Genomic DNA, 27,583 nt, shown 5'->3' with positions numbered 1-27,583 from the left:
ATCAAGATTAAGGCAAAAGGGCGGAGCAATGTAGCGGCTAACGTCTACACAAAGTAACATTTATATCTACATTTTGCATGCCACCATTCTGTGTGTGTTGATGTGTACCACCATCGTTTCACATATTTCCTGCTGAGTTCGCGAATGGTGTGTGGGAAGGATGACCCTCGATAAAAGTGAGGGAATTTTTCTGATATTCCGAATGTCCTACTTGAGTGGCTGCTATACAGATGACCCAGGTACGATTCCCTGTACTGCCAGGGGAGGAATGGAATGGGACGCATTCAGCCTCGTGATGCCAACTGAGGAGATACTGAAATAAGAAGTAGTGGCACCAGGAGTGCTAAACTGCCAACGACCAGTGCAGTCTACTGATCCCACGCCCCACCATACCTCAGTAGCATGACGCTATTGGCTGATAACTGACAACGCAGTCGGTCGGGCCCACTTGGTCCGTCTGTGGCCAGAAGGATGGTGCTTTCCATGTAGGAAGAATCAACATGTCATCTGTCGTTTCTTGGGATGGGCACTCTCGAATTTTTAACAGTAAAGACACCGTTTTCGTGGCAAGTGCCATTTGAGTTGGATGACCTCTCCTTGCACTTACCAAACGAAGCAGTGACGAAATGCACTGCTCTTCATTCGACCTCCTCTATCTCTACCATTAGTTCTACCTAGTATGGGCCACAAATTGACAACCATTGAATCTCAGCCTGCACCTTCCACCAATTTATATGTATTACGTTAACACTTGTACATGCTGGAGTTAAGATGTCGGTACCTGCACCAGCCACCGATCTCTGCAGGTCTTCTTACATTTCCTTACAGCTGTCACTGTTGTGGGTGTCTTATATACAACAGCATCATCTGAGCACACACACACCGAGCTTCCGACATGATGGGGCCAATAGTACAGATATATAATAAAGTGCATCTAGTGTACTACCTTCAATCGCTTGCTATGGTTCGTTGCTCCACTAGCCTACAATGAAATTCTCATAGAAGAGGAGCAAATTCCTTCGCTTGAACTGCGTAGAAACGGACAGAAATGTCATTAGACAATGTTTTTTCCCTCTCTTAAGCGATTTTGGTTGATTATCTACACTGCGATGATTTATCTCAATATCTGTCATTTCCGTGTCTGTCTGATGAGTAAAAAGAGAAACCGTATTACGATTTTCGCAGTGAAACAATTTAGAAGACCGAATTTAGTATTTCTGCCTTCGTCATCTTCCATTTTGGTGCTTGTATGATCACTGAGCTACTGTATAAATGACTTTTACCTAGTCATTCAGGCCGGCCGAAGTGGCCGCGCGGTTCTGGCGCTGCAGTCTGGAACCGCGAGACCGCTGCGGTCGCAGGTTCGAATCCTGCCTTGGGCATGGATGTGTGTGATGTGCTTAGGTTAGTTAGGTCTAACTAGTTCTAAGTTCTAGGGGACTAATGACCTCAGCAGTTGAGTCCCATAGTGCTCAGAGCCATTTGAACCATTTGAACCTAGTCACTCACTTCACACACATCCTCAAGTTCATAGAATTTCTCCTCGGATTTGTCGCCAAAATTTCATCTTCGAATTGATTGAATGGTTCTTGTATCAGTTTTCTTAAATGGCAACTGCAGCTGCTTGAAATAAATATTTATTATGGCGACATGTTCCACACCTAGGCCATTATCAAGTGACTGCAATCATGCTATACTCGTTAAGTGTTAAGAACACATTCTGTTGTAGTTTACCTGGGTAAGCAAATTTGTTGATTTGGCCAACATTTTCGTCTCAGGAATGGTGCGCCCACAACTGTTTTCAATGGGTACGCAGCTGCATACACAAATATTAATTTTTATGACGATTTCTGTCTCTTAAGCCAGGGGTCGCCAAGAATTCGGCTCAAGAGCCGTGCTGTGACCCAAGTGGCATGGCACTCAACCTGGCTTGCACGCTTCCCCCACCACAACACAATGCTGTCTGACCATGAGGAGAGAGAGAGGAGGAAACTGCGAACGCCGTAGTATTACGTCGATAGAATTTGATATTTCATTGTGTTCTCTGTCTTACGACGTATGTTCGAAACTGGTGAAAGTGTCAACACATTGGAAATGTTTTTTAATTTTGTGAATTTTGTGAAAAACTAGTAGTCGTCAAATGTTTACTTCGCACATGTTTTGAAATGTAATGCATAATTGTTCCTTTTGTTTTTCGTCCGATCTGGACAGACCAAACAAGCTGCAAGAAAAAACTATGACGGTAATATTGACACTCAGAGATATAGCTGCTGCGAGTGGCAGCAGCGATGCTAGAAAAAGACTATTGTACATTGTATCTCTGGCTTTGTTAGCCGACTTGGATGTAATTTCTAATTGTTTTTGTGTTGTATTCCGAGCGGGAGTAGAGAGAGGTATAGATTGTTGTATGAAAGGGATAGTCCGTCATTGGAATCATCAGAATTGTGACTTTAATGTTTGGTGTCTATATAGAAAAGTTGGTAGGATTAAAAACCACTGTAATTCGAAAGAACTCATCTTGAGGAATAAACGGCGAATATAATCATCTTCAAAGACAACAAAAACAGGAAAAGGTAATTCATTCTTTTAAAGACCGACACTTCACGTTATATGTGTTTAAGTTTTACCAGCAAGATTTACATCCTGTGGTGAAAATAATTTCAAGAGCCTGCAACGAATTTATAATAACACAGATCAAAACGAGCAACGAGCGACATTGTCGTCATTTCTCAATAGTAACATTCAATAGCCCAGACGTGGATTTATTCTCGCTACAACGATTGAGGATCTGCTGCCATTTTCCCCTCCCGTTTTTCTTTGAGATTGTGCAGAACCATCAACACTAAATCGTCGATCGCCGCAGCTGTGGAGTTCCAGCGAAACTCTATTGCCTGACATACAATAATAATAATAATTATTATTATTATTTTCAGAGAATCTTCAAGATTTTTGTTAGGAAAAGTCCTCTAATTAACTTAACAAACATTTATAATATTCTTGTTTTTTTTTATCTGCAGAGTCAACCAGAACAGTACATATTCATTCAAGAGAGAATTAGTAAATTATTGCAATTAACTTGGAGAAGGGATATTATAATGCATGCATTTGAATGGCAGTGTAGTGATGCTGCATAGGACTTGGTTCTGTATTTCACACTTCTAGACAATGCAGATAAAATAATAGCGAAAATTACCTTTTAATATTTCAATACCTGTAAGTTGTAATTGTAGCGAGTTCTTAAATATTCTTAATTTATTGCCATTCTTGGTTGTGTAAGGCCTTCAGCCGTGATTGTGGTCATTTGTCTTAAAATTCTAATTAGTATTTGTGTTTTATCAGTAAGCCTTAAAACCTTATTTACTGCGATTCCTGGCGTCTGATATCTTCTACTGTGTTTGCGGACACTTACCTTTTAATACTTCAATACCTGTAAGTTATAATCGCAGCGAGTTCTTAAACTTTCTTAATTTTTTGTCATCCTTGGCGTGTAGGGCCTTCAGCCGAGATCACAATGGCTTGTTTTTTTAAACATTATCTGTATCTGTATTTTATGGTGTTTTGCTAAATTTTAACGTACTTAAAACATTATTATTTATACAGTTGTTTATTTCTTCGTTAATAAGGTGCGATATTTTTTATTTATTGTTTAGTCTGGAATTACTGTTTTAAAAAAATAAATGTGTGTAACTGAAAGCGGCAATCAATAGTAACTGATTACAGAACCGTTCACAATCGTAACCGAATCCTGCCTTCCTTTTTTAAACCAGGTTTTATTTTTGGCGCGTTGAAGACATAGCAGAATCGAAATATTTTAGTTCTGGTACGTTTGCAACATCATTATGAAAAGGTAGAAACAATACCTGAGAAAAGAAATGTAGACATCCTAGACAGTTTTAACGTTAAATGTGTTTGTCTTTAAAAGAGAAATTACTTTGCGGATGAAACAGTTACATCTGCACATGCACAGGGGCGCTTTGAACTGAAACGGCAAACAGTCTCGAAAACAGCTTGAAAAAAGGTGTAACATTGGCTGTGTCATCGAAACATTTAGGAACTAACCGTACTATTCTTTCAAGGCCACAATGAATTCTTCAAACCTTGTGTTTTCTTTAACACAAGTGAGCTTTGGGAACTGGACTGTCTTTGTCAGAATATGTCCCTTCTACAACGTGATTTTCTTATTATATGCATTCCCATCAAATCAGAAAGAAGTTACCTTTCAGTGTCTTACTATCGACAGTGTGCAGTCGTCCACCTAAAGCTCGAAGACTGCATTCCATTCTGGATGTTGTAATTTCCTTTCCTCCACTCTTTTTCCTTCATATATTCAACAAGAGTGAGTTCTAAATCGAAAAACAGTTCCAGCAATTCCTTTGACTTGACCCTCATATCTCTCCTCGTCCTTAACGCTTATGTCGGAACAGCATGACAGAAACACACGCCGGCCGCGGTGGCCGTGCGGTTCTAGGCACTTCAGTCCGGAACCGCGTGGCTGCTACTGTCGCATGTTCGAATCCTGCCTCGGGCATGGATGTGTGTGATGTCCTTAGGTTAGTTAGGTTTAAGTAGTTCTAAGTTCTAGGGGACTGATGACCTCAGATATTAAGTCCCATAGTGCTCAGAGCCATTTTTTTGAAGACATGTTTACTGGATCTCTAGTCTTGTGAAACTCCTTAGTTGACTTTGTAAATTATAGGGATGGTTTGGAATCTGCTATATCACTGGCATCGGTATTTCCGAGTGGAAATATCAGTTTTCTCTATTTTTCTCGAGTTTCTCGCAGATGAGGCAAGTTTCTAGTTAGTCAGTGGTTTACAGCACGCCCCCACCTAGCTAAAGTTTAGGTTTTTGTAGAGAAATAATTTCCAGTCTGTATCTTTGGGATTATGTTGCACGAGCAATCGGTAGGATACGGCTGTGTGCTTGATATCGAGAAGTACCGCGAAAATAGTATAATATTATGGCGAACCATGCAAAAATACGTGTGTTCTTGTAATCCCCGAGTCTGGAGACGTGTGTAGAAAAGCGAGCAAGCAAGCAGGTCTGGACCAGAAACAGTAACGTGTTTGTGCAGAGGGGAAACGAGTCCGAATTTGTAGAACAGTTCTGAGAGTGACTTCAGTCCACTGAGAGCACTCTGGCCACCCGTCGGGGGTTGATGACAGCCAGCCTTGCATGGAAATATCCAGTGCTGCGAGGAGTATATATGCTGATGTCTGTCTTCACGGTATATGTATGGATGTTGTAAAAGGGATGATTTTGTATGGCGCAGGATAGGAAATGTTTGTTTACTGCCATCTGGTTTCTGTACATATTGTAAATAGCCTTTTCTCCACGTGCTCCATGCCTGCAAATTTAGCACAAAGAGCCATGTACCGAAAAATGAACCTCATCTGTCGATCGTAATGATAGATAGATAGACTGTCTCTTCTTGTGCAAACATCGCTGGACCTGTGAGTGTTTCACACCACGAACAAATAGCGAAGAATAAACAGTGATGACACCACGATTCTGCCGAATTTACAGGGTTGTGCCGACCGGAAAATGCCGCTCCTCAAAGCCAAAAGAAATGTGGCGGCGTTTCGGGTATTTCCGAGAAGGACCGAGCAAAAGTGTTTGAGTGGGCCAGGCTTGGTCCGCATGCGACTAGCACACGCTGCACGCGTGCAGTTTGGCACGCCGTGGCTGATCCTACCAAGCCATCCATTATCAAGTGGCCAACAAAAGTTCTCATTAATAAACGACTACTTGTTAATGGCCTAGGGCCCAAAACCGGTAGTGAAGAAAAAATGTTTTTTGCATCCGAAGCCGCCATTTAATAAAACAGATGACATCGGTTGTTGATGATCAATGCCTGAGATGAGGAGCATGCTGGACAATATAAGAAGATTCTTGTATTGTACTCCTTATGCTAATAGTGGCTTCGTTTAGCATTTGTTTGTCAACAAATCTTTGAGTTCCCTAAAATCTGTGTTGAAAGTTTCTTTACTTTCTAGCAATTTTTTGCTAGCTATTCAACCATGACAGGTCTTTACATACCTCACAACCATGATCACCACAGGTAAGTCTTAAGCACATCAAACAATACTGTTGAATGTTATTCATTTCTTTGTTCTCAGATACAAATGCTAAATTTTGACTGCCATATAGTATGGATACAACTAAAACCATGTTCCTAAAACGAATTGTCACTCTGCTGCGGAGTGTGTTCTGATCTGAAGCTGCCTGGCAGATTAAAACTGTGTGCCGTGCCAGTCGCTCACCTGAGCTCTTTGCATTTCGCAGGCAAATGCTTTGCCGGTTGAGCATCCAAGCTCGACTCAGAGCACATTCTCCACAATATCATTCATTCCAGAAGTACTAGTGCTGCAAGATATGCAGGAGAACTTCTATGAAGTTTGAAATGTGGATAAAAGTACTGGCGGAAGTAGAGATGTGTGGGGAAGGGTGTTTTGAATCGTGCTTCGGTAGATCAACCGCAGGGCAGTTACCCGCGAAAAGCAAAGGTCCCACGTTCCAGTTCCAGTCCAGAACACAGTCTGAATCTGCTAGGAAGTTTTAAAACCATAGTGTGTGCTATGGTAGCAGTTTCAGTTAGTATTTTCAAACTTCATTGAACACAGTTCTATACAGACATCACGGACGTTGTTCAGACATTAGTTTGTCACTGCGAACAAAAAAGTATTTCGTGATAAACGTGTTATGGGTTATTTATGCTTTCGTAGTGTTATGTACGAGTAGCGCAATGGCTCGACTGGAAAAGAGTAGGCAAAACATATGATATGTTCTCGGTTTTGGAAAGTTCGCTTGATTCGATAGATATAATTTATAGAAACCATGGAAAACGTTAAGAAGGAAAGCTGAACAGTGATTTGAACCCCGTTCTCCCTTATGAAAGTCTAGCGTTTTGATCACTATACTTTTCATTTGCTTCCAGTGCTTTAATATAAGTGTTACACCACGTTTGGGCAATCACTTACAAACTAATTTTTAAGTGATATTCTTTTATTATTCTGGGATAAAACAATAGTAGATTTCGTTTATAAATAGTACCTTGTGCATAACATTTTTTTCTATGTAATTTATAATCCCATAGATACAGATAAACTCTTTGAAATTAATATTTTTGGTCTTGTGGCAACATAGTCTCTCTCGCTATCATTTTCTGGCAGAGGGATGAACGTTTTCCAGTTCTATGGAAACATCAGAAGGTGCTTGCCTCAAATTATAGTTGCCTCGAATTATCATTTTTAGTGAAGTGTCTCAAACAAATTTTTCCTCTGCACAGGGCCAAAAACTACGCGTTGTGAACCTGAAATACAATCGATGCGGTCCAGAAAGTGATCCAGGTCGACTGGATGAACTGGAAATAACGTCGACGCCCTCAGGTGACGTTCTAGTGACGCTGTCCGCCTCTACTGACGTGGACTTGGAGCCTCCGGTACAGGCGAGTAAATGGCCGCAATGAGGTTGCATCTGCAGAAAAGCATATTGCCAGTGTTTTCTACTTCTTCTTATTGATTACTTGGTAAAAAAAGCAACATCTGACGAATACTAAATAAGTGTTCCATACATATGCATGGGAAGATCTGGATAGCAAAAGAAAATAATCGTCTTAAATGTTGTCATACTGTAGGGGTATCTACTTAACTGTTTGTCTCTAGGTCATTCTGATTTACGTTTCCTGATCTTCCTGTTTCTGATTATCGTAGCACTTCTAGAGTTGTTCATGAATTTTTCGCCTTTACTTTCATTGTATCTATGATGGCCTGCCCTGCTTTCATTATTTTCGTCATTTATCACATACCACTAGTCTTCTGTGGAACTAAGGGTACTAGCATCTATGACGTGAATTAAGTCACTCACAGTTCGTTCCACTGATATCCATGGTCCATCCAACATTAAACCTCGACATGTGTGAGTTCATACGAGGGGATTTCGACAAGTAATGCAACATTTTTTTTTTCTCGGCCAGTTTCGATTAAAAATGCGGAATTTGTTGTAGGACATCGTAGACTATTCCCGCTTCAGCCAATAGGGTTTCATGACGTTCCGATAGATGAAAACGCTTTACTTAGTCTTCAATATGGCGTCCGATGACGTTGCGTTACGTCACTTTGACGTAGGGTTCTCCTCACCTAGCGTGAGATGAATGCTGCCCAACGGGAGGTGCGTTCCAGAGAGCTGTCACTGAGTCTCTTTCGGCGGAAAACCAGAGTATCGCAGATATCATTCAACTGTATAATGAGCAATCCATGGAGCGCCACCACACGACCTCCCCTCCAAAGGGTAAAGACATGTCGATGGTGTTCTGGGCTGTGAATGGGTTAGTCTGTTTGATGTGATCACTTATGGTGGCCAGAGATGAGCAAATCCGGTCATTTCAAAGATTAAATAGTAACTTCTCACTCACTGGAATGAACTAGCTCCTTTTCATGACTCACCAGTCATCATTCACTTACAAAAATAAATAAGAGGAAGTCACCTTGCCTTTTTAATTCAGGCCATTACACCTGTATTTTTATCTGATTTATCCTGTTTATGTTAGGTCCCCTGTAGTTTTGAAATTTAAATCATCTGCATTTCATCAAGTGGGAAAAATTTAAACTTAAGATTAATTCTTGTTATGTTTTCATACTTTTATTGGAGACAAAGTACCGTATGAGAAATATAGCTAATTGTAATTTATTTAAATATCTGTAGTATTCACTTGCAATCAGTATAATGATGTATGTACCGTAGAAGGGAAAATTAATCAGTATTATAATTTATAAATAAAATTTGATCTGTTTTTCGTTGAGTGAGTCAGTTTCTTTTCTTGGTGCATATATATCCTGCTTTTGAAAAGTTACATTCACAGGGCACTGTCATAGCTGGGAAGCATAATATTTTCAGAACCGATTGATATAGTATGGAGTACAGGAATTTTTTGGTTTCCCACAAGTTCAAGAGATAGCTGTTTCTAGGAAAATATGCCTCAGATAAATATTTGTCTAGTTCGACCATCGCTGAACATGACTTCCTTGGAGCTGAGAATACACTCGAGAAAGCTGTTAATATTTTATCCACAAAAGCTAAGGGATATAATCTGTTTGTATCATCAAACAAAACATAAGTTAGGTCTTTCATGGCCAGAAGCCAATTCCTAGAAATATGATAATAAGTGATCAGATAATAGAAAGAGTAAACTCTTTTAATCTCTTAGGAAATACTATCTCATCCATGACAGAAATGGATATACAAAAAAAGTAGAAAAATGTAATTACATTCCCAGAAAAATATATAGAACGTTCAGAAATAAAGTAAGAAAGAAAACTCTCTGTAAGTTCTACTAAACTATATTGGAAACATTTATGACATTTGGAAGTGAATCATGGAGTGTAACGAAAAGAAATCAATGAAGAATACATGCACTGGAGATGTGTGTCTAAAGAAGAGTAGCTGGGTACACACTTACAGGAGGATGAATACTGACATCAGAGAAGGACAGAGAGAGTAAAGCTTAAACGAAGAGATCAAGGAATACAGGGAAAACCAAATGTACCGTACCATAAGAATGGAAAATGACAGAATACCAGAATTATTGATAAATTAGTATCCAGTGGGCATGAGGTCTTTAGTAAGGCAGAGAAAAAGGTGGAAAGATCAATAACAAGAGGCTGTAACAAGAATATACCCAATTCATGCAGATAAATGAAGGATATGTCTCATATTAAAAAAATATGATGTTTTTAAGTCGCTGTGATCCCATGAGTTTTGAAATTACATTTAAAAACCTGGTGTGATGTAAGAGGTGTCCTGAAAGCATTAATCTGATCAGGTAAAATAAATTATATACACTGTCATATACACTGATCAGCCAGAACATTATGACCACCGGCTTATTGTCAATACAAGCCCGTCCAGACGATAATAGCGTCACCTGGCGAGAAATGACTGCTAGTCAGACACACATACGTTGCATGTAGTATCAGTGAGTGCACTGTCCATTTGTAAAATAAAAAAGGCGCGCAATCTATCTGAGTTTGACTGGGGGCAGATTGTGATGGCCAAGGTTCACGGTGTTCAAGGAGTGCTATGGTGAATGTCTTCAACACGTGGTGTAACTAAGGTAAAACATCATCCAGACATTGTGGGGTTGGGCGGCCACCCCTCATTATTAATGTCAGATGTCATAGGCTGGGAAAACAGGATAGGCGGTGAACTGTGGCAGAACTAACATCACACTTTAATGCTGGACAGAGTACAAGTGTGTCTGAACACACAGTGCACCGAACACTCCTAACAATGGGACTCTGCACATGAGGATCCATGCATGTTCCAATGTGAACACCACAACATCGGCAACCACGACTGAAATGGGCACAGGACCATTGGCAATAGACAGTGGCGCAGTGGCAGGGCGTTGCATTATCTGATCAGACCCGATATCTTCTTCATCATGCCTATGGGAGGCCATACATCCATCGTCTTTCAAGACAACAGCTCCTTGACTCCTGTACTGTGGGCAGAGACAAGCTGTCTCCATTATACTCTGGGGAACACTCATATGGGTGTCCATGGGTCTAGTGGAGCTCGTGCAAGGTACCTTGATGGCCAAGGAGTATTTCATACTGACTGCAGGACATATACACTCCTTCATGACAATTGTGTTTCCTGATGGCAGTGGCATGTCTCAGCAAGGTAATGTCACAAGGCCAGGAGTGTGATGCAGTGGTTCTAGGAAGACAGTAGCAATTTACAATTGATGTGCCGCCCCCCCCCCCCCCCCCAATTCGCCTGGTATGAACCCGATCGAACACATCTAGGATGTGATTGAACATGGCGTCAGAGCTCATTGCCCTCCTCCCTGAAATTTACGGGAATTAGGTGACTTGCATGAGCAGATGTGGTGACAACTCCCTCCAGCGACCTACCAAGGCCTCACTGCTTCCAAGCAACAACACGTCACAGCTGTTATCTGGGGGTAGACATACTGGCTATTAGGTAGGTGGTCGTAGTGTTCTAGCTGACCAGGTATGTACAAATAACTAAGTAAATACATACCGTTATTATGATAAACAACTATATCCAGTAAAGCTGAACTCAGATGGAGTGACATTGAGTTAAAGAAGTGAGATGGAAGTTAAATCAGCGGTTGAGCTAAGAGTGCAGAGAGCAGAGTGACTCCAGTGATGCTTTGTAATCCATTCCATGCCATCAGATGGCAATTGGGATCGGTTGGAGCACAGGATAGGCCAGAGTGCGGGGTCGGCTGGAGCACAGGATAGGCCAGAGTGCGGGATTGGCTGGCGTTCTGATTCGGCTGGAGCGCGGGATAGGCCGGAGAGCGATCAGGACCAGCTGGAGTGCGGGATAGGCCCAAGTGTGGGATTGGCTGGCGGTCGCGATCGCCCAGTGCGTGGGATTGGCTGGAGATTGGTGGCTGAAGGCAGCTGCTCATGTGGCGCACATGATCGCCAACAACATATTCTGATTGCAGTGTTACATCAAAGGGTAAGAAGTAACAACTCATTCAATGGTATATAAACAATCATTAGTCCTCTGAAATTTGGCCGCGCGCGATTAGCCGAGCGGTCTAGGGCGCTGCAGTCGTGGACTGTGCGGCTGATCCCAGCGGAGGTTCGAGTCCTCCCTCGGGCATGGTTGTGTGTGTTTGTCCTTAGGATAATTTAGGGTAACTAGTGCGTAAACTTAGGGACTGATGACCTTAGCAGTTAAGTCCCATAAGATTTCATACACATCTGAACATCATCTGAAATTTGCCATTTTCCTTTCAAATCACGAATGGAATTACAGGGTGTAAAAGATAACTGTTCACTGTATAGTAGTGTAGAGGAAGTCAAGGTGAATAATCTGATGTAGTACACTTGTGGTCCATCAAGTCAGGACACTACCTCAAATTGGCTAGAAACTGTCTAAACTAAGGGGCAAAGCTTAATTTTGCGCTGGGATACGTTTTCGCTAGAGGACATGTTTTTCGAGTTCTTCAAGAAAAACGTACAAAAGTGACCTTGAAACACACACCCTGTACTCATCTCCTACTAGTCAGGATTTCTAGTCTGCAGTTCATAGTCCTCCCACCTACCCCTGTACAAAAATGTGCAGCTACACTAGTTATTGTCCGTATTCCATCCTTTTTGGTCTTCATTGACTCGGCTATTACGTCATGGAGTTAGTGAATATCCTTAATTTAAACTTTCCCATGAGAATAATGAAAGAAAAAATACTCTTGTAAATGTTATGCAGAAACTAATTACGTTTACGATTCAATCTACACTTAATCCTTACAAGAGCAGTAGTTTCGTAGTAAGAAGGCCAGGCAAATAAAACGAATTAATTGTTTATTTGTTTATTTACGCGATGTACTCCATCCCCCCTGTCGCATCTTTAGTGTAAAATCTAGACTTCAGCGTCATAACTAAGTCAGCGATAGGTGCTTGCGAGGCACTGCATTCCCCGTGTACACATTTGTCTGACGGGTGTGCTGTTTACATAGTTAGTGACAGAATGACTGGTAATTTTCACATGTCGGACGCTGCTGCTATGCGTCTATCTGTTTCCTTGTAAGAGGTATTCCCTGTTAGTAACGATCATTTTATATAGGGCTGATGCAGGCATAGTATAATTTCCGAACCGTGATCGGATGTGAACAGTGGGCACTATACATCTCCGGAGAGCTATATTGCAGTGGTTCCCAACAGGCGGTCTGCGGACCCCCAGGGGTCCGCGAGCTATGCCAGAGGGGTCCGCAAGATGCTATTAGAATAAAAATGTATTAAATATATTTCGTATGATAAGAGATTTTTTGTGTTGGTCGCTTCCTGCATGAGCAGAGCTTTTGCAGACGCTAACTTCTGCGTCTAGCGTCTTCCTAGAGCCAACTGACACTAGCACACTCTAGCGCAAAACTAGAATTAGATAGAGGCAAATAGTTCGGCTGTATGCCGTTAGACCGCACGTGCTGCCTCTTTGCAGCTGACAACTGACAATCACTTTACACAGAAACTCGCATTTCAGACGACAATCGGCCATTATTTTTTTAAGGAGTTTGGTATTCTAAACGCCCAGATTTGAAGACAAAGATTTTGAGCAATAATCAAAAATTTAACAATAACAATGATGGCTAAATTGAAAAAGTTTTAAGCTCAATATTTTTCAATAATGAATATGTCAATGTTTTTTAAGTATCAAAAAAAGAAAACGTATAAAAAGACCCTTAATTTGGATTTTTTAGATACTTGATACTGTGTGTGACATGGTGCCAATCATGCTCGATGAGGGGGTCCTCGAGAAAGTTTTGTTGGGAAGCCCTGCTATATTGTACCCATATCACACAGAGCCAATGTTTTAAGGAAGTAGTTTTTTCGTTTTACGGTTCGATAACGTAGTTTATCGTAGAGAAACTGGGAATAAGGATTGACTGACTGCGCTTGTTTGATTGGGGAATGCGTTTTGTGGATGGGCGACACCTTCTGGGGGTTGCTATCACCGGAACAGTGATTGTGCACTTGAGTGCAGTATGAGAAATCAGTCGAAAGGGAACCCAGTGCCATCATCTATTCCGTCACTGTGGCAGATTAGTTTTAATGTAGAGGTCGTCAATCACTTTCAGACTTCAGCTTGGAAACTCTCCACAACGCAGCCAAACACTTCTAGTTTCCTTATGTTGTAACTGTCTTTTATTTAAAATCATCCACCGTGTGTCGCATGTTATGGTAGCCGCAGTAACAAAATGATTTACACCTTGCAGTGTCTAGTTTTCTGCGAGAGGCCGTGGATCAGAGCGTCTTAATGTCAGTTTAGGACCTGACACAGAGCTCGAAATTGTGGCAGAAAAAGAAAATATATGGCAGTGTACAAAGCTTGTTAGAAAGCAATGTTTCAAACAACGACACAGTGTCACAGGGGGCGTCTCTTGTGACTTACAGTATAGAGTGTGGGATACGGTCATCATCCTACAGTATGGGTGATGAAACCTTAAACTGGTCTGTGCAGTTGATCAACACCAGTATATTTAATAGGATCGTCACATGTGCTCGAAGCCTGCATGCATGCGGTATTTGGTTTCGATATATGGGAGGGGAGAGATACGTTAAAAATCTTATCTTGTTCACTGGCAGATGAAGTTAGTTGAGCTGTTATGGTTCATAATTTTTCTCTGGCTGATGGAATAGAATAACAAAGAGAGAATGTTGGTTTGATAGACGAGACAGGACCCTGAGGGACGTGGATCTGTAGTACCTGCTTGTAGTTTGGAGAAGCACCACAATGCAGTAGCAAAAGCCACGTCCTTCCTCCAGCTCCCGTATTGTCTTTTATACTACCTCGTGTTGCAGGATCAGGCTTCGTTTCTGGCGAATGATCTAGACACAGATCCGTCACAGTAACTCAGCTTCGCCTGTTTCTACAAGGGTTGCAGAAGGTGGTAGATGTAGCTTTCTCTGACATCTACTCAGTTCCGACTTACATTGGAACACTCACATGCACAAAGCTGTAGGAGTGGTAGCGCTGAGTCTGAGGGGTAGTTGCAAGATACATAGGGGCTACCTAAAACCGCAACAGATAGATTCGAGAAAGGTGGCTGCCAGAAGTATGATATGGCATCGAGACAGAATGCGTTACAAATACTGGAGAAATATCTAGTGGCGGTGGCGTGAGGGTGTTGCACATATCTGTTTCATACCATTCTCCTTAGCCAAATCACTTTCAAAATTCAGCGATTTTATAACGAGGTTGCATCGTAGGCTAGCTATAAGCGCGCTGCTATTGTGGTAATATACACTCCGGCGATCACCGTCCCGGTTTTTGTCCAGACAGAAAAACCACGTCATTCATAGTTAATGCCATACATGGATTTATAAAGCCGGTATAGCTTTTAACATGAATACTTGTGTGCATCTGTAGAATCAAGACCGCTTGTAACAGTAACATACAGTAGTTGTCGGGGTCGGGTTTTTTAACATCTGGCAGTTTGTAAGACGATCACCGTCTCGGTATTTGTCTGGAAAACCCACGTGATTCGTAGGTAACGCCATGCGCGGATTTATAATGCAACTATAGCCTTTGACATGGATACTTGTGTGCACCTGTAGAACCATGACTACTTGTGATGGTAACATACAGTAGTTGTTGTGATCGGTTTTATTTAAACATATGAGACGATTACGGCTCTGTTTCTAAGAAACAGTGGTATTATTCACAAGAAAAACTTCTGATACATGTCCACCCATTGCGGATTTTCTCTCAGTATTATTCTCTAGCGTAGGTAATCAGTTATTGATGAAGTATTATACTTAGTAGTAGGGGGTGCGTGATAAGTTCGTCTTGAGCATCAGGCTTATAAAGTATGTATTTGTGTTTCGACATATGCAAAGGAAATGACTATGTCCATTCATAAGGAAGGTATGGATTTGACGTCTAGTACTGTGATAGCAAAGGGAAGAGTATGTCAAGACATAAGAATGGTACTAATATTCATATTTCCAGAGCCATAGCCGTCATCAGGGTGTATTTCTGATACTTCGGTCATTGTCGAATGTCGTTCAACTGAAACCGTGATCGTAACATTTAGTTGTAAGTACAGGGATAAAATATATATGTGAACGATTTCTTAGGATGATTGATTCTACCTGTGCGTGCTCTGCCTGCAGCGCCGGTGACTTGTGCGGGGATGATTCACGTTTCCCTTTAACGGTAGGAGCTGTCAGAATGGAGAGGCTTTTTGGAGTGTAGGAATGTAGACGAATTAACGTGTTGTCCTCTAGACTACCGAATAGCAAACTAATACTTAGTATGTGTTGCATAGCTTTCGTGACCGTGTGGAAATTTGAGATTGAATATGGACGTGCGTTTGCACTGGATTGTTATTCCCTCCCATGTAAATTGTTTGACTGCTTCTGCACATTTCATGCCTTTATTTAGTTGATGGGAAATCGATTGTGGTGTGTGCATCTAACATGTGAAAGACACGTTTGTCAGCCACTGTGGCCAAGGAGCTCTAGGCGCTTCAGTCTGGAACCGCACGACCGCTACGGTCACAGGTTCGAATCCTGCCTCGGGCACAGATGTGTGTGTTGTCCTTAGGTTAGTTAGGTTTAAGTAGTTCTAAGTTCTAGGGGACTGATGACCTCAGATATTAAGTCCCATAGTGCTCAGAGCCATTTTTTTGAAGACATGTTTACTGGATCTCTAGTCTTGTGAAACTCCTTAGTTGACTTTGTAAATTATAGGGATGGTTTGGAATCTGCTATATCACTGGCATCGGTATTTCCGAGTGGAAATATCAGTTTTCTCTATTTTTCTCGAGTTTCTCGCAGATGAGGCAAGTTTCTAGTTAGTCAGTGGTTTACAGCACGCCCCCACCTAGCTAAAGTTTAGGTTTTTGTAGAGAAATAATTTCCAGTCTGTATCTTTGGGATTATGTTGCACGAGCAATCGGTAGGATACGGCTGTGTGCTTGATATCGAGAAGTACCGCGAAAATAGTATAATATTATGGCGAACCATGCAAAAATACGTGTGTTCTTGTAATCCCCGAGTCTGGAGACGTGTGTAGAAAAGCGAGCAAGCAAGCAGGTCTGGACCAGAAACAGTAACGTGTTTGTGCAGAGGGGAAACGAGTCCGAATTTGTAGAACAGTTCTGAGAGTGACTTCAGTCCACTGAGAGCACTCTGGCCACCCGTCGGGGGTTGATGACAGCCAGCCTTGCATGGAAATATCCAGTGCTGCGAGGAGTATATATGCTGATGTCTGTCTTCACGGTATATGTATGGATGTTGTAAAAGGGATGATTTTGTATGGCGCAGGATAGGAAATGTTTGTTTACTACATCGACATGGCGCGTGGTGATATATTGCCAGGTTGGAGATCTGTTTTGCACTCTAATATTCAAGCTCCTGTCCTCAGTGGGAGAGCAGTGTAAGTGAGCAAGAGTCTTTCTGTATTCTACGATAAGCAGCGCATGTTGGAGGGTTTAATTGTCGATGCAATATGGTAATCTGTACAAAATACAATCATAATGCCCTATTTACTCTCTTTCAAATTCTGAAGGTGGCAGGGGTAAAATACAGGGAACGAAAGGCTATTTACAATATGTACAGAAACCAGATGGCAGTTATAAGAGTCGAGGGACACGAAAGGGAAGCAGTGGTTGGGAGGGGAGTGAGACAGGGTTGTAGCCTCTCCCCAATGTTATTCAATCTGTATATTGAGCAAGCAGTGAAGGAAACAAAAGAAAAATCCGGAGTAGGTATTAAAATCCATGGAGAAGAAATAAAAACTTTAAGGTTCGCCGATGATGGAAAGTGTCATGAAAGGAGGGTATAAGATGAACATCAACAAAAGCAAATCGAGGATAATGGAATGTAGTCGAATTAAGTCGGGTGATGCTGAGGGAATTAGATTAGGAAATGAGACGCTTAAAGTAGTAAAGGAGTTTTGCTATTTGGGGAGCAAAATAACTGACGATGGTCGAAGTAGAGAGAATATCAAATGTAGACTGGCAATTGCAAGGAAAGTGTTTCTGAAGAAGAGAAATTTGTTAACATCAAGTATAGATTTAAGTGTCAGGTAGTGGTTTCTGAAAGTATTTGTATGGAGTGTAGCCATGTATGGAAGTGAAACATGGACGATAACTAGTTTGGACAAGAAGAGAATAGAAGCTTTTGACATGTGGTGCTACAGAAGAATGCTGAAGATTAGATGGGTAGATCACATAACTAATGAGGAGGTATTGAATAGAATTGGGGAGAAGAGGAGTTTGTGGCACAACTTGACTAGAAGAAGGTATCGGTTGGTAGGACATGTTCTGAGGCATCAAGGGATCACCAATTTAGTATTGGAGGGCAGCGTGGAGGGTAAAAATCGTAGAGGGAGACCAAGAGATGAATACATTAAACAGATCCAGAAGGATGTAGGCTGCAGTAGGTACTGGGAGATGAAGAAGCTTGCACAGGATGGAGTAGCATGGAGAGCTGCATCAAACCAGTCTCAGGACTGAAGACCACAACAACAACAACAATGCTCTATTTATTCACAAGACATCCATTGTGCTGGGACGTAGGAGTGTCTACAAACTGATTCAAATAAGATGGAGACAAGGTATCTATGGAAAGTTCTGAGAAAGCAAGTGTTCAAAGACAAGTTGAAGCAGACCATCCATCTCTGGTGGGGATGCCTTCACTCATCCGCCACTGTGGCATTAGGACATCTCCAGACCTGTAGTTGTAGGATACCGAAAATTCCGGCCATTTTTTTCTCTTCCGTAAGACAGTGCTTCGAATTCTGTTCGCGTAATTGTTCTGATTCCCCCGTCTGTGCTTAGAGTGTGCTCCCTTTCCAAACTACAAGAATGCTTTTATGATTAACGGTGCTTTCGTGAGAGTGCACAGGCTTTTATCGGTGAGAATGTTTGCGTATGTTGAAAGCTGGAAGGGTAAAACGTGGTGGACGGAATGCCACGTTATTCTGCGCTATTTTCGTAAACCGGTTCTGTTAGGACAATAATTTTCTTGCATACAAGCCGACACATCACGAAAACTCCTACAAAAGCGCACGTTAAGTATTTCTGGAACAATATGAAATTTGTGAGTGTTCTCTATAGATCCTGAGATTCGTTGCAGAACTAGAGCCGTCAAGAGGAGACATTACCTGTACATCGATCGGTGTCAGACTGTAGTAGCAATAGTAACATTTAGTTGTAGTTACACTGGTAAATATGTCCCTGGCTTTCACTATTCTTGTGAGTCTTCCACGTATTTGATGATCTGTAGATAACGTTTGTGGTGTTTAACTGTCAGTGCAATTTAACGATCAGTGCAAAATAATTTTATCGCTGAAAGTCTCGTCTGCAGAAAACAATGGCAAAAGGATCCCTAGGAACAATGCACCCTCTGCTGTTCTGAGAAGCATTGGAACATCTCTTTCGGTGCTGGACCATACCACAGCCATGTGCCATCGCGTATGGAACCAGCGTTATGTGACGTCAGTATAACACCTGAGGAATTCTAACTGTACACACGAAAATAGACCCAAATTTCACCTGCAGCAGTGTGACAGCGATGGCTCGTGCTGGCTTGCGCCCTGTGGTGGCTCGCAGCTGCGGCTGCGGCAGGGGCAGCGGCAGTGTCGGATGTCGAGTCGCGGGATGTGTTTTTATTAGTAGTCTCTTGTTTAAACTATATTCCATCGATTTCACCAACCAATAGGATGCTGCGAATTAAGAAAAACTATCCCATACATCTGAAAAATACCGATTTAATTAATTTGCATAAATTTCTTATATCAGTGCGGTGTTAGTGGCACAGTAGGTAATGGGAAGGAGTGTGTGAGTGGGTGACATGGAGCACAACAGCAGGTTATGTGCAGAACACTATATTAATTTGCATATTTTTTATGTAAAACGCAGTACAATAGTTTAAGGGGGTGGGTGACAAAGAAGAATGCATCAGAAATGGCGTTGAAAAGCATGTGAAATTCGAAAAGATTACCAGAAAATGGTGGGAGGACGTAACTAAGTACTTGATTTGCTATCAATGGCGGTAGAATATTTTAAGGAAATTGGAATGACATGGAAAACCACTTAACAGAACAATAGGTTAAGTCCTGACAAAGGCCCAAACATTATGTTAAGACACCCAGAGTACAGTGCCAAACATTAGGTTATACCTCATGTTTGCTCCGTGTAATTACTTTTTACAAGACCTACATGTTTCCAGACAGCAGGGAATGATGAGCCTGACGAATCCAACCCCCAAAAACAGATTTTTTTATGAATAAACAATATACCCTTGAACTTACTGTTATGAGATCCTTCCTCTCCATCAATTTCCATATATTCCATACAGTGCCTTGAATCCTCTAAGTTGTTTAAATAAACAATATTTCACAGAATGTCTAAATTGTTTAAACAATATTCCATACAGTACAATCGAATACCCTCCAAATGATCGATCAATTGAGCCTTTTTCCCGCCAATTCCTAGGAAGAGGTGGTGGTCAGATGACTTAGGTTAGTGGAAGTTCCTTTTTTCCCGCCATTTTCTTAGGTTAGTAAAGGTTGCATTGTCCTGATGGAATTTGAACTTCCCCCCAGTGGGTCATGGCATGGGGGTATGGCACTTTCCCATGAGAGAGGTTAATTGTTTGATCAATTGAATTAAGTTGTGAATCAAATTGATAAGAGTGAGAGGGGGGCTATTCCAATAACTCAGACCTGAAATGTACCTGTAATAGTGATGGGGGAGGGGCAGGGGGTGGGGGGAGCAAAAGGTTAAGTGCCTGTCAATCAAAAAGAAATGGGGGTGACATGGAAAAGCACTTAACAGGACAATAGGTAAAGTACCTGTCAATCAAAGGAGAACAATAGGTTCGCCCCTGAGTGCATATCTGTCCCTGATGTAGGCAACCCACACTAGCAAAATGCCCAGCACCCCCTTCCTGAGGGGGGAGGGGAGTGGGAGGGGGTGGGGATGACAATAGGTTAAGTGCAGCGACATGGAAAAGCACTTAACGGAACAATAGGCTAAGGGACTGTCAATCAAAGGAGAATAACAGGTTAAGTACCTGTCAATCAAAGGAGAACAATAGGTTGCCCCTGAGTACATACCTGCCCCCGATGTAGGCAACCTGCACTAACAAAATGGCCCAAAATGAAGGTAGCTCTACTACTTATGTCATCATATGAAGCTACGATTTTACAGCCATCTATTCTGCTAAGAATGAGCTGTGTCACACAAGAACACACTCGCTGACATAACGGTGGTTTCTTCGGTTTGCTCTGGGAAGACAGTGAGCGTATCTTTAATATATAAAATATTATGTCACTATATTAAAATGTAGACATGAAGATTTACATAACTTTATATAATCCATTTCCAATGGAATTTCTTGGCATTTACAACTGTCTTTCAGTACTGAAGCATCACTTGATACAGGCAAATTTACAAGACTCTGCACTTGAAGAATAACAGGCAGAATGTTCACATTAATTTCTAGCTAAGACACTTAACACACTGGTGGTCTATTTAAGACGATACTGTCATCTTGATCGTTGACCGTAAATTGGGCGAACGTTCCTCTACCCAGCCGTAAGCAGACCATCCACTGTGGTGGCGTAGGGAAGCTCTAGCAGGCGCGGCGTTTCTCATTCGTCAGTGCGGTGTGGTTTTGTTGTGAGGTGCCAGCTTTGCTTTGGCTGCCCAATCTTTGGACGACACCACAGAATATGCTCTAGATTACTAAGACAGGATATATGTAGGTCCTGTGGCATGCTGCTGGTGACAGCTTCTCACTGGTCCTTTGCTACAGAACCACATCTTCGCCAAATGTTGCCTCACACATCTCAACGGCGCTTCTCCCATCGCCCTTGTTTAGTGACTATATTGTTCCATGAATCATTGCTTGTTTGATGACTTGAGCATTCTGACCAAATGTTCATGGTTACAGTGACATTGAAGCCAGAGAACTGATGCTCTCAATTTACAAATCTGACTGTGTGAAACGATATTCGACTTTCATGCTTTCTCCGTTGCTGCAAAAAGTCTAATAATGAGCAAAATTACATTTACGTCTTATCATTTCAGTCAAGAGTTAAAATTTGTATTTTTTAGTTCATGTAACTGTATCTTTTCATTTGCCTAGGTTAATATTCCAAAGCCGTAAATTAAAAATAAAAATCTGAAAACAATAGATATCTTTGTTGCGGTATTTCATCAACCCACTAGTGTACCAATAGAAAAAAGTCTACACTGCTTATTACTGTTTGAGACAGCGTTTTATTGAAACTCATATTGTCTTTTCCACATTTAAAATCAAATTTTGTTGCATCAGACTAACACAGAGCTAATGTGATGCACGAAGTTTTGTAGTTTCTTTCAGCGGCTGTTTGATAACAATTACTTTTTACAGGTCACTGTCGAGGTGTATAAACGCCTTTTTAGATCATGGGTCAGGATTCCTTGCCTCAATAACGTTATAGGATCTTGTGTGCACAACGACGTCTGCCAACACGGCTTTGAAGAATGCCCCTTCGAGAGCCTGCGAAAGAATAGCGTCCCGTGTCACTGCCCAATTGCTAAGGTGAGGGACATCGCCGAGATATCACACACAACTGAAGAACGGTAATGGAAAACGTTCTAAGTACCAAATCTGACATTCATCAGGAGAATGAAAAAATAATGTATGTCTCTTTGTACATATTTAATCTGTATCGAAAAACTTGAGAAGCTATTACAATAACACAGAGTTATAATGATCACCACATCACCCCAGAAAATAATGAGACAAATCACAAAATAAATGCTTTATTAAGAATGTTCTAAATGCCATACTAGGAAACTGACTGATTCTAGGTGCAAATAAGAAAATTTTTACGAGTTGATTCTTGCAAAGCAGAAAACGACAAACAACCACCGTTAATAATACTAATTCTTTACACAAGTAGTGCTGATACCGGTTTCGAACCATCATGTTCATCTTCAGACAGCTGTTTACGTTTATATTACGTTTGTTGCTGTTTACATTAGCTGTTTTTTTTTCAGCAACTTATGGAAATGTCAATGTACGTAATATAAATAAGAACAGCTGTCCGAACGCGAACCTACAGTATCTGTAAGAAATCGGCAACTGCTCGCTTTCTGTAAATAAATGGCATTATTAACAGTAGGTGTTGCTGTTTTCTTCTTTGCAAGAACCAGTTTGTATTTCGTACACAGCCATGGACTGAAAACTGAAAATACGTTTTGTGGAAAAAATGGCATTTAGAAAGTTTCCCGTTTCCACTCTTCAAATAAGGGCATAAGCGCAGATATTTTTATATGTGGTACCTTAATATTAAACACGCCAATGGGTTGGTTATTTTTTGTCTGTGTGGAAGAGCCTTCCCACAAACATGAAAAAACTTTGTGACCTGACTTTTCTGCATAACTGTAACTGCACTGTGCGGTTTTTTAGGTTAGATGGTCTTGGGCAAGTACAGAAAGGGCAACAGCCTCAACGGGTGCGGGGCAAAGTCAGGACATGCGGAGACCAAGCAGCAATCGGTATTGTAATTGTCAACTGTCGAAGCTGCGTTGGTAAAGTACCAGAACTTCAAGCGCTGATAGAAAGCACCGAAGCTGAAATCGTTATAGGTACAGAAAGCTGGCTTAAGCCAGAGATAAATTCTGCCGAAATTTTTACAAAGGTACAGACGGTGTTTAGAAAGGATAGATTGCATGCAACCGGTGGTGGAGTGTTCGTCGCTGTTAGTAGTAGTTTATCCTGTAGTGAAGTAGAAGTGGATAGTTCCTGTGAATTATTATGGGTGGAGGTTACACTCAACAACCGAACTAGGTTAATAATTGGCTCCTTTTACCGACCTCCCGACGCAGCAGCATTAGTGGCAGAACAACTGAGAGAAAATTTGGAATACATTTCACATAAATTTTCTCAGCATGTTATAGTCTTAGGTGGAGATTTCAATTTACCAGATATAGACTGGGACACTCAGATGTTTAGGACGGGTGGTAGGGACAGAGCATCGAGTGACATTATACTGAGTGCACTATCCGAAAATTACCTCGAGCAATTAAACAGAGAACCGACTCGTGGAGATAACATCTTGGACCTACTGATAACAAACAGACCCGAACTTTTCGACTCTTTAAGTGCAGAACAGGGAATCAGTGATCATAAGGCCGTTGCAGCATCCCTGAATATGGAAGTTAATAGGAATGTAAAAAAAGGGAGGAAGGTTTATCTGTTTAGCAAGAGTAATAGAAGGCAGATTTCAGACTACCTAACAGATCAAAACGAAAATTTCTGTTCCGACACTGACAATGTTGAGTGTTTATGGAAAAAGTTCAAGGCAATCGTAAAATGCGTTTTAGACAGGTACGTGCCGAGTAAAACTGTGAGGGACGGGAAAAACCCACCGTGGTACAACAACAAAGTTAGGAAACTACTGCGAAAGCAAAGAGAGCTCCACTCCAAGTTTAAACGCAGCCAAAACCTCTCAGACAAACAGAAGCTAAACGATGTCAAAGTTAGCGTAAGGAGGGCTATGCGTGAAGCGTTCAGTGAATTCGAAAAAAAATTCTATGTACCGACTTGACAGAAAATCCTAGGAAGTTCTGGTCTTACGTTAAATCAGTAAGTGGCTCGAAACAGCATATCCAGACACTCCGGGATGATGATGGCATTGAAACAGAGGATGACACGCGTAAAGCTGAAATACTAAACACCTTTTTCCAAAGCTGTTTCACAGAGGAAGACCGCACTGCAGTTCCTTCTCTAAATCCTCGCACAAACGAAAAAATGGCTGACATCGAAATAAGTGTCCAAGGAATAGAAAAGCAACTGGAATCACTCAATAGAGGAAAGTCCACTGGACCTGACGGGATACCAATTCGATTCTACACAGAGTACGCGAAAGAACTTGCCCCCCTTCTAACAGCCGTGTACCGCAAGTCTCTAGAGGAACGGAGGGTTCCAAATGATTGGAAAAGAGCACAGATAGTCCCAGTCTTCAAGAAGGGTCGTCGAGCAGATGCGCAAAACTATAGACCTATATCTCTGACGTCGATCTGTTGTAGAATTTTAGAACATGTTTTTTGCTCGAGTATCATGTCGTTTTTGGAAACCCAGAATCTACTATGTAGGAATCAACATGGATTCCGGAAGCAGCGATCGTGTAAGACCCAACTCGCTTTATTTGTTCATGAGACCCAGAAAATATTAGACACAGGCTCCCAGGTAGATGCCATTTTTCTTGACTTCCGGAAGGCGTTCGATACAGTTCCGCACTGTCGCCTGATAAACAAAGTAAGAGCCTACGGAATATCAGACCAGCTGTGTGTCTGGATTGAAGAGTTTTTAGCAAACAGAACACAGCATGTTGTTATCAATGGAGAGACGTCTACAGACGTTAAAGTAACCTCTGGCGTGCCACAGGGGAGTGTTATGGGACCATTGCTTTTCACAATATATATAAATGACCTAGTAGATAGTGTCGGAAGTTCCATGCGGCTTTTCGCGGATGATGCTGTAGTATACAGAGAAGTTGCAGCATTAGAAAATTGTAGCGAAATGCAGGAAGATCTGCAGCGGATAGGCACTTGGTGCAGGGAGTGACAACTGACCCTTAACATAGACAAATGTAATGTATTGCGAATACATAGAAAGAAGGATCCTTTATTGTATGATTATATGATAGCGGAACAAACACTGGTAGCAGTTACTTCTGTAAAATATCTGGGAGTATGCGTACGGAACGATTTGAAGTGGAATGATCATATAAAATTAATTGTTGGTAAGGCGGGTACCAGGTTGAGATTCATTGGGAGAGTGCTTAGAAAATGTAGTCCATCAACAAAGGAGGTGGCTTACAAAACACTCGTTCGACCTATACTTGAGTATTGCTCATCAGTGTGGGATCCGTACCAGATCGGTCTGACGGAGGAGATAGAGAAGATCCAAAGAAGAGCGGCGCGTTTCGTCACAGGGTTATTTGGTAACCGTGATAGCGTTACGGAGATGTTTAATAAACTCAAGTGGCAGACTCTGCAAGAGAGGCGCTCTGCATCGCGGTGTAGCTTGCTCGCCAGGTTTCGAGAGGGTGCGTTTCTGGATGAGGTATCGAATATATTGCTTCCCCCTACTTATACCTCCCGAGGAGATCACGAATGTAAAATTAGAGAGATTCGAGCGCGCACGGAGGCTTTCAGACAGTCGTTCTTCCCGCGAACCATACGCGACTGGAACAGGAAAGGGAGGTAATGACAGTGGCACGTAAAGTGCCCTCCGCCACACACCGTTGGGTGGCTTGCGGAGTATAAATGTAGATGTAGATGTAGAATATAAACTAACAATTTTGCGTCCACGTGTCCATACTAAACACCTGATCTGCTGCCCAGCGGAAAATGAGTATTACTGACTTTCTCTTGCTACATGTACTTGGAGACACTAACCAACCAAAAAACATACTGCTCCTAATAGCTGTAATTATTAGTCTACAAATGAAGTAAATTCTGATGCAATGTTGTTCAGTACACCGTCCTCAGACACCAATATAAATATCTGCCCTTATTCCTATTATCCCCTGTATATATAAATGTCACGAAGAACTACTACCAGAGTAACAACTTTCGTTACTTTTGCAGGGGACGTACGCATTCAGCCTAGTTGAGATCCCAGTTCCTCGAATTCCCCAAGCGAAGATAGTAGTTGGTGATTACAAAGCGCAGGTTGTCGTCAGAACCCACAACACACAGATCGCCTGCTACAATGGCAGTGCCACTGTGGAAGCTCTCAGCCAGTAACTCATGGATGCGTTTTTTTTTTTTTTTTACGCCTGATCTCGAATTGGCCTTGTCTACTGTTCTCTATGAATTAAAGTTCTCTTTTTACATAAAAGACTTCCGATATTATTAGAGTTATTTCTGTTGTGTGAAGACAAAAAATGAGTGTTTCAAAAACTACTACGCATCGTGGGGAACGCAAACGTATTTGGTAAGTAAGCTTTCGTGCTATTTAAACGCTGATACATCTTCGCTAAGCGAATAGCTCTTCTCCTGTTTTCAGTTTACCAATGCAATGTTTTCCAAATAACGAGACAAGTTGTCTGCGAATGTCACGAGAAACAATTTGTCTTTCGCCATAATACGCAAATAAGAACTGCTGGTCAGTTTAACACTTATCACAAGAAATCGTGTGTTGAGACAGTGGGAAACCGACAAATTATGCTTTAATTAACGGACAAGAACCGGATGTGTACTTTCATTCGAATATAGCTTCTGTTTTCATAAATATAATTTAACGGGAATGCTCACTGGTACTCGCAGGTGACAATACACCTGCACACATATGACACATTTACGTCACTTTTGAAATAATTCCGGTGGGCTTACGTGAGTGTCAAAAATACAGATCGTTTAAAAAGACTAAAAATAAAATGGTTCAGATTTTACCCACAATCCCTGCAATAAAGAACAAGATAAGTTTTAGCATTATATAATACCATGAAGCGCAGACCCACAAGGATTTGTAACATAAAGTCGTTTTAGACGAAGTACAAAATCAAATTTTCTAACAAACATTTGATTTTCATATTTGTTGCAGAGAAACTATCTTGATTTTGATAATGCCAAGATAAAAGCACATACGTCGGTATTTCATGTGTAAAATGAAATACACTGTTTATGAGTGGAATATTCCAGTTTCATTCAGAAGCAAAATTAAAAGTGCTACGTTTTTATTGTAGCTTTTCTATACAGCAGTCCACTGATTACAATCGACAAGTTTGAGTTTTCATGGAATACATTTATATGACAAATGTGTTTTGTTGTTTCCTCCCTGTCGGTTATTTATGATGATTATCACTATTATTTTAAAACATTTCATGTTTTTCTTTGTTTAGCTGTGTGTTTTCTTTTAACGTCAGACTACCCTGAAATTTTAGCACCTTACTTACCTCTACGACTAAGAAAACTTAACGTTCTATAATTTATGTAATCAAGTCAGTGCATAATTAAATCACACAGCACAACAATTTCGCTTTTTCGAAGTTTTAATCTTTATGAGGTAAAAACAATGTCATTGAATTT

The 27,583-nt window shown here is 41.3% G+C and overlaps 1 protein-coding gene across 1 annotated transcript in view; it reads left to right on the top strand.

Annotated features, from left to right (window-relative positions):
* Nucleotides 1–26,299, top strand: part of LOC124623018 (ganglioside GM2 activator-like) — a 51,980-nt gene extending 25,681 nt beyond the window's left edge. Inside the window, exons 3-5 of the mRNA XM_047148809.1 lie at nucleotides 7,289–7,447; nucleotides 21,909–22,079; nucleotides 26,141–26,299. Coding sequence (XP_047004765.1) covers nucleotides 7,289–7,447; nucleotides 21,909–22,079; nucleotides 26,141–26,299 — 489 coding nt within the window. The remainder of the gene's footprint in view (nucleotides 1–7,288; nucleotides 7,448–21,908; nucleotides 22,080–26,140) is intronic.
* The last annotated feature ends 1,284 nt before the right edge of the window (nucleotides 26,300–27,583 follow it).

This window comes from Schistocerca americana, chromosome 7 (assembly GCF_021461395.2).
Source record: "Schistocerca americana isolate TAMUIC-IGC-003095 chromosome 7, iqSchAmer2.1, whole genome shotgun sequence".
Taxonomy (NCBI): Eukaryota; Metazoa; Arthropoda; class Insecta; order Orthoptera; family Acrididae; genus Schistocerca; species Schistocerca americana.
Note: the sequence above shows the minus strand (reverse complement) of the source record. Positions and strands in the feature narration are given on the sequence as shown.